This window comes from Solanum stenotomum, unplaced genomic scaffold (genome assembly GCF_019186545.1).
Source record: "Solanum stenotomum isolate F172 unplaced genomic scaffold, ASM1918654v1 scaffold29645, whole genome shotgun sequence".
Lineage (NCBI taxonomy): Eukaryota > Viridiplantae > Streptophyta > Magnoliopsida > Solanales > Solanaceae > Solanum > Solanum stenotomum.
In genome coordinates, this window is record NW_026030557.1 from 2,795 (window position 1) to 11,560 (window position 8,766).

Consider the following 8,766-nt stretch of genomic DNA (forward strand, 5'->3'; position numbering starts at 1 on the left):
TGTCTTTATGGATGAGGAGGCTTTTCACTAAGTTGCAGATATATGCTATGGCAATTATTTATATAGCTAGCTTTATTCCTTATTTGCTCTTAACTATAATATGATGCTGCAATTAATTGACCCTTAATTGTGATACTTGTATTTGTTTTCAGTATTGACATCACAAAAGCTTGTCCCTAACTGGGTTGAAATATTTTCTCAGGACCTGCAAGGTGTTACCGCCAGATTAAGAACAAGCCTTACCCAAAATCACGCTTTTGTTGTGGTGTCCCATATCCAAAGATCAGGATCTACGATGTGGGTATGAAGAGAAAAGGCGTTGATGAATTTCCTTTCTGTGTGCACTTGGTAAGTTGGGAGAAGGAGAATGTTTCAAGTGAGGCACTTGAAGCTGCTCGTATTGCTTGCAACAAGTACATTACCAAGTCTGCTGGAAAGGATGATTTCCACCTCAGGGTTAGGGTTCACCCATTCCATGTTTTGCGAATTAACAAGATATTGTCATGTGGTGGGGCTGATAGTCTCCAAACAGGTATGAGATGAGCTTTTGGTAAGCCGCAGGGAGTCTGTGCCCGTGTTGCTATTGGTCAGGTTTTGCTCTCAGTTCGCTGCAAAGATGGCAATGCTAACCATGCTCAAGAGGCTCTTCGACGTGCTAAGTTTAAGTCCCCTGGCCGACAAAAGATCATTGTCAGCAGAAAGTGGTATTACTTTTATCTTACTAGTCACCTTTAATTTTTATGTCTCTGTGTTGGTTTTGAGGACTAGATAATTTCCCAATACTAAATTATGTTTGGTTATGAAGGATTGGCTTGTCATTGTGTTATTCCTTTGTTATGAAAATTATGCAGTTTTGTAGGATTAACATCTATGGTTTTGATAGTCATGGGTTGGTTTAGGGAGATACATTCTCAACTCATATCACATAGTAGCTCATTCTAAATGGATCACACAGGCTCTCGATGTTTCAAAGTCTCAGTTATTTGTGTCCCTTGGACCATCGTTTGGTCTCTTTTTCTTACATAGTTATGGGGAGTAAATCTTTGGGGGATCTCCTTCTTTCCAAAAACGTGTTAAGTGCCTTGAAGCTTAGCTTGCTATACCTCTTTTAATGTTTAATATACTCGGCATTTTTATTTGCAGCCTTACTAGAATAGGATATGTTCTATAGGCATGTACCACTGCATCTTTGAGTGCTAANCCAAAATCACGGTTTTGTCGTGGTGTCCCAGATCCAAAGATCAGGATCTACGATGTGGGTATGAAGAGAAAGGGCGTTGATGAATTTCCTTTCTGTGTGCACTTGGTAAGTTGGGAGAAGGAGAATGTTTCAAGTGAGGCACTTAAAGCTGCTCGTATTGCTTGCAACAAGTACATGACCAAGTCTGCTGGAAAGGATGATTTCCACCTCAGGGTTAAGGTTCACCCCTTCCATGTTTTGCGAATTAACAAGATATTGTCATGTGCTGGGGCTGATAGTCTCCAAACAGGTATGAGATGAGCTTTTGGTAAGCCGCAGGGAGTCTGTGCCCGTGTTGCTATTGGTCAGGTTTTTCTCTCAGTTCGCTGCAAAGATGGCAATGCTAACCATGCTCAAGAGGCTCTTCGACGTGCTAAGTTTAAGTTCCCTGGCCGACAAAAGATCATTGTCAGCAGAAAGTGGTATTACTTTTATCTTACTAGTCACCTTTAATTTTTATGTCTCTGTGTTAGTTTTGAGGACTAGTTAATTTCCCAATACTAAATTATGTTTGGTTATGAAGGATTGGCTTGTCATTGTGCTATTCCTTTGTTATGAAAATTATGCAGTTTTGTAGGATTAACATCTATGGTTTTGATAGTCATGGGTTGGTTTAGGGAGATACATTCTCAACTCATATCACATAGTAGCTCATTCTAGATGGATCACACAGGCTCTCGATGTTTCAAAGTCTCAGTTATTTGTGTCCCTTGGACCATCGTTTGGTCTCTTTTTCTTACATAGTTATGGGGAGTAAATCTTTAGGGGATCTCCTTCTTTCCAAAAACGTGTTAAGTGCCTTGAAGCTTAGTTTGCTATACCTCTTTTAATGTTTAATATACTCGGCATTTTTATTTGCAGCCTTACTAGAATAGGATATGTTCTATAGGCATGTACCACTGCATCTTTGAGTGCTAACGTGCTTGCTTTTATTGTAGGGGGTTCACTAAGTTCAACCGTACCGATTATCTGAAATACAAATCTGAGAATCGTATTGTCCCAGACGGTGTCAACGCCAAGGTTTGTTTCATTTATAATCTATTTATATTACAAGCTGCATTGTGATGGAATTGTATATCAAATCTTTTTGCCTGTGGTGTCATGGGTAATCTTAGTGCTTCTTCTTATGCTTTTGCAGCTTCTTGGCTGCCATGGACGACTTGTTGCACGTCAACCTGGAAGAGCTTTTCTAGAAGCTGCAGAATTTACAAATCTGTACCTTTAGCTTTCTACTTCCGCTGAATGAAATTTTGTTTCCTGATCATCTATCTAGTTTTGAACCATTACATAAGTTGTTACCCCTCTGAACGTTTGCCTTTTCAAAGAATGATTGGCTTTCATTTGAATGATGAGTTTTATTTTACATTTTGCTGTCCTTAGGCGTTCTACTTCATTTCTTACTCATGCGAGCTGCATCATTGGATTTTTGGACAGTATTGTTTCTGTTTTGATTTTTGCTGATCATGAGGATACAATAGTGTGCGCAATTCAGTTTCTATTATCTTGTATTTCTTTTGTCACAATTTATGTGGCATAATTTGGTAGTATGCAACATAAATTGGAATAGAGGGAGACCTTTTAAGTTAAACAACCAATTATGTGAGAGATCGTTTCAGCTAAGAGAAAAAAATACACGAGACCAGCGTTTAAATTCTAGATTCTAGTAGAGGTGAAAAATGCTAGGTGGGATAGATTCATCTGATACATATACTGGTGTAAAATAACAGATACCTGTGAAATAATCTAGATGTGTTCGAATTGATCGAAGCAACGCTTCATTGATCAATATAAACAATGATGCCGTTAGTGACTCATTGTACAACTAGCCAAGCTCATCTGTGCTGAAAAAAAACTTTACAAATCATCTAATATGATAAAATTAGCAATTTTAGAGGCTGCAAATGTAGAACAAGAATTGAATGGACAATTTATCAATTATTTATTGAGCAATGGTAGTACTATCTTTGAATGGTTCCACTCAGGAACCAAACTATTTCAGACGATGGAGATGATTTTATTCAAAAATTTCTAGACAGTTTTTGGCGTTGTTGGTTTTTCATGTGCTTCCTCAGATTATACAAGGAAATAATTGTGCGGAATTGAGTTTCTTGTCTAGTGAATGTGATTCATTGGTAGGGTTTACCAACCTACCATTTACCTTCTACTTCCCGCGACATGTCTCTACTGAGCAAATATCAAATTATTATTAGAAAATTATGTTTATCGGGTCTATTATTGATTGACTTGAAAACTTCAAGAACTCAATGACCTGGAGTTGGGTTGTTTGAATACAATTGACTCATATTCTATTTTTTTACATAAAAAATAAAAAAGAGAATGACTGAATTATATGATGATGACTTGGGTTAATTTAGTATGATTTCTTTTGATAATCAATTTGCAACTTACATTATTGATGTTGATGTTAATTAAAAGTTCTCCAATCTATATAAATCAAACCAAAAGGGCAACATTTGAATGAAAGGATGGATGTCGATGGAAGGTGCACGCTGACATATTCCTTGTAAGGCGCACACTGACATTAGTCTTGTAAGGCGCATGCTGACATGAGACTTACAATTATAACATTAAAAAAAACTTTTGAAAAATATTAATATACTTTTTTCATTATTTATTTAATCATCTGATTGTTTTCGTGTTTATTCAAACCATTAAGAACCGATAATGTCATAGGAAAAAAAATCAAAACCATTATCAATTAAATATTAAATCCATTAAATTTAAATCGATCATAAACTAATCTCTTGTAGCACACATTTTACACAATAAACCCTTCATTTGAGTTTTAGAAATCACTATGCATAATACACCCTTAAATTTAATCGCTCTACTTCTTTAAACATTGAAACATCAGTAATATTTGCTCAAATATGTATAATCAAACTCCTATAGTAAATTTTGAGAATTCTTTATCTAATTAAATAAGTTATTACAAAGTTGTAAACTTCATTAAAAACTCCATTAATAGGCATAAAAAAGTTTCAAAACTTTGAATTTAAAAGTTTATTCAAGCGAAATTATTATTTATTCCAATGTATAAATAAGTTGTATACAAGTTATATGTAAATTGTTTATTTTGACCAGACTATATATAACAAATAATGCAAGTTGTATATTTCAAAAAAAAAATTCATATACTTTTTGTTTGTGAAAGTTCATTTCTCCACCTCGTAATCCTCTTTTCAATTTCCTTCCCCTTACCCTCAATTTTTATTTTTTTACATTATAAAAAGGGAAAAATCACTTAAATACACATGTTTTACTATATAATCTAAAATTTCCTACCATTTAAAAAAATTACAAAAATCCCTATTTTACGTTATTTATCAATCGGATACATCACTTTATGCGATGTATGGAGACATACGCAATGTATCGGACATTATTTTAAGCGATGTATCAGTCATATACATCAATTTACATGATGTATCAATCGGATACATCACTTACGATCTTACGCAATGTATCGGGACGTTGATGGATGTATTCGAAATCGAAATGCTATGTATCAGGACGTTTTGTGATTTGGATTCCACCAAATTTAATGGATTTTAGTTTGCATAATTACGCTCCATAGCAAATTTTATGTTTGCTATGGAGCTTTTGATTTGTATAATTCACTACAAACATCTAATTTTATACAAATTGTTCAGTGTATAAATTCATTTATACATTGTAATTTGTATAATAAGATCTGTATTTGTATAATTATAAGTATATAGGACGAAAATATATGTATTTGTATTTGTATATACACTTTTCTCTCGATTTATACAAACACATTTTATACCGAAATATATAAAATGGCTAATTGTATACCTAATCAAATGGCCAAAAAAAGGGGATGTTTGCTGCGAATTACAATTAAAATAAACTATGGCTAAAAAGTAAGGATAATTGTACATAATGGCAAACTTTTAATGCAAAATATATACAGTAGCTACCGTTTCATTTATTTTCTTTGAGGAGCAAAGTCTCGGTCAGTTTGCTATTAATGGGCCCACCGATTTGTATAAGTAAAAAAAAAGTTGATGTTATTCTCTTCCTTTTATATAATATCTTTTTCTCGTTTATATCTCTTATTTCCTTCAATTTCTCCCAAATTTTCTCCCCAAAATTAGTTTGAAATTTCAAATCTCCACCAGCACGTTCTCAATCGCGGTTTCAAAATCCCTTCAAAAATTTCAAGTACCGCCAAAACTTATCTCAATCGATTACTTTAAATTTTTGTCTATCTTTTTTCAATTTTTTCAAGCTATTTTTCACATCAGTTCATAATTCATTCAGAGTTTTCCTTCAAACAATGTATGCCCATTATCCATCTAAAAGATTCACAAGAGGTATACCCTTGCATGTCGAAAATAGTGTTGAACGCCCATCTTTTTCCTTGGGTTTAACTCAGGATTTTGGGGAGGTTTCAGGTTCAATGTCCAAATCCAACACAATGCAAGAGATCAAATCCAAATTGAAAAATAACCCAATCAGATTACAGGGAAGGAGTGCAAAATCGAAGCAATCCAACATCAAAATTGTGGAGGGAGGTAAGAGAGATCAGTCTGTTGCTGAGTCAAGTAAAAAAAGGAAAGAAAAAACAACTAATTATACAGAAGAGAATGCAAAAAGAAAGGAAGTTGTTTGTTCTGGCTTATTGGAGCATGATGAGGTATTTGTATAATCATTATTTTTGTATATGTTACGATTTTATATTTTTCTTATATTTTCTGTGTTGATTCATGTCTTATAACTGTGTGTTTATACAGTTTTATATAGTCACTATGTTAATATCCAAAGTTAAGTGTATAAAATAGAACTATTTAACTATACATACAAGGTAAACAATTATACATTTGAAATTGGTTGTATAATGTATAATATATATACACAGTATAAACATTTATACAGTTTTGTGCATTGTTTTATGTATAAGTTTTTTTCATTTGTATAAGGATCCTATTTGTATAATGTTCCTTTAGACATATGCAATTCCACAAACTTATACACATACATAAATGGTTTGTATTTCACTATATATACAATGTAAACAATTATACATTTGAATTTATTTGTATAAGTATAATATCAATAGTTATTGTATTCGTAGCGGTACAACAATTTATCTATATATACAATATAAACATTTATACAGTTGAAATTAGTTTGTATAATGTATTGTTTCTTTATAAAACTTGTATAAGTTATTTTCATTTAAAAGCTATTTCATACATTTTGATATCTGTACTTGTGTCTTAATTATGTATACATGTGTATTTTTAGTAAAATTATATATGCATTTTTTCAGGCTGTTAAGTTTTTAGGAAAAAGAGAACCAACACGCATACCTCACATGCAGTGTTACACAAATATTGAAGTAATGAAAGTGTTAGCTACAAAGCTTACTAGTTCATAGTATAAAGAATTTTGTGGAACAACATGTTTTGCCCAATTATCTAGCATTCGTAGGTGTCATGTTCAAGCACAACTGATTAGGTGCATGTTTTTGATAGAACTTGAGGGTAGCTCAAAAGATGCAATCCTGATACATGTGAATGGCACCACTTTGCGATTCACCATTTGTGACTTTGCTATAATAGCTGGGTTAAAATGTTCAGACAGTGAGAATGATTTTGTCTTTAACACCGAAGAACCAAACAAAATTATTCTTCAGTATTTTGGAGTCGAAAAAGCCATCACCAAGAGTCAGTTGGTTGAAAAGTTTGATAATAAGGTTTGGGGGGATAATGATGATGATGCGGTGAAGTTTGCTAAATTGTTCTATATACATTCATTCATCCTTTTCGAAGAACCAACCAGTGCTGTTATTGATAGGAAAGACTTTGATTTGGTTGAATCGGGCAGATACATTGACTACCCACGGGATAAAAAGGCTTTTGACCTTGGGATTCTGCATTTGCACACTAAGATCAAACACGATGGGAAGTATTTCAAGTTGTATGGTTTCCCACTAGCTTTGCAAGTGTAGTTTTATGAATGTTGTTCGAATTTTGATGAGGAAATTGCTGTTCAGGTATCTCATCACATCCCTAGGATACTTTACTGGAAGACAAAAAAAGATTTCCCTCGTCTAAGCTATTTTGCTAAGGGCATGTTCAGAGACGACAACAATCCAGTACGCACTGTACAATTTTATGTATAATATATTATCTATATAAATATAGTATAGATATATAAATGTATAAATATATGTATTCGTTTGTGCTATAGAAAACTATATGTATAAATTTGCTCCATATATTATTATTTATACAAGTTTATGACAATGTATAAATATACCTATAAGTATGTGAACTTTATAAACATAGCCTCATTTGTATATATAAACTTATAAACTGTATAATTATACATATAAGTTTGTCTAATGTGTATATATATATATATATATATTAAAAAAATAATATATATATATAAACTGTATATATATTTTTACATTTGATTAAGTAAACATTTTATATAATGAATATGTCAATATGAACATGTCTATATTTTGCAGCTTGTTTTTAAGAATATAACTCCAACTCCAATGGAATTCAAGATTCTTGAATTACCTCCTGAGTATGTTCAATCAGATTCATCTCCAACAGAAACAACAACTGCAAATGCTTTGGACGATGATTTTCAGGATCCTCCATGTCTAATAAATAACAAGGGAAAAGAAAAAGTTGATACTTGTTTGTCGCCTCCAAAGAAGAAATCAAGGCAGACAGTCACTCATATTCAGAACAAGACAACACCTAGGGTCATTTCAAAGCAGCCTTGTTTAATAAAGTCTCTCCAACGTGCCAATGTTGCAAAAAGACCTAAGTCGCCACTTCCAAAGAGGCAGGCCAAAATACATGCTAATGTTCCATCCTATACAGGCATTAAGCAAAATGTTGAGATTAAATCAAGTGTTGCTTTCGAAATGCCATCCACCAGCAAGTCACATGATTTCAGTATATCGCGTGATGAGTTTGATCAATTCAAACTCTAGATATTTATTTTTTAATTGTTTTTATTTATTAAAATTCTTTTTAATTTGTATATTTAGCGTTAAAGTTACATATATATGTCTAATTTCAGATGGAGAAACAGTTTACTGATTTAAGGAACTTCATTGAAAACAACTTCAAAGTTGTGTTGGATTCTATCAAATCAAAGAATGCGGAAGATAAAGATTTGTTAATATAGATCAATACATATATATTATACATAATTGTGATAAATATACATTTAATATTTTTCTTTCAGGGTGATGGTGTAGAAGTTACAGATAAAGTGACAGTTGGTGTCGTTCAATCCGAAGAACCTTCTCAACATTTACCTTCTGAATCAAACTATCAATCTGTTTTTAATGATCTAAATGATCAAGAGGTATTATACCCATTTATCTTGTTCATTATTTAAACTTTTATGGCCTTTTGTATATAATGTATATTTTCTTAAAAATTTTGCAAAAGGTTGTTCGAGTAACAGTCCCATCATCTACTCCAAGGGAATGAGCAACGACG

The 8,766-nt window shown here is 32.7% G+C and overlaps 1 protein-coding gene and 1 pseudogene across 1 annotated transcript; both read left to right on the top strand.

Annotated features, from left to right (window-relative positions):
- Nucleotides 1-202: 202 nt before the first annotated feature.
- LOC125851765 (60S ribosomal protein L10-like) lies at nt 203-735 on the top strand (the record flags this gene model as incomplete). Its single annotated transcript, XM_049531511.1, has 2 exons — nt 203-456; nt 562-735. Coding segments are annotated over 2 exons (428 nt in total), but the record flags the coding sequence as incomplete, so codon positions are not given.
- A 482-nt stretch (nt 736-1,217) lies between these two features.
- Nucleotides 1,218-2,565, top strand: LOC125851764 (60S ribosomal protein L10-like; annotated as a pseudogene).
- Nucleotides 2,566-8,766: the final 6,201 nt, after the last annotated feature.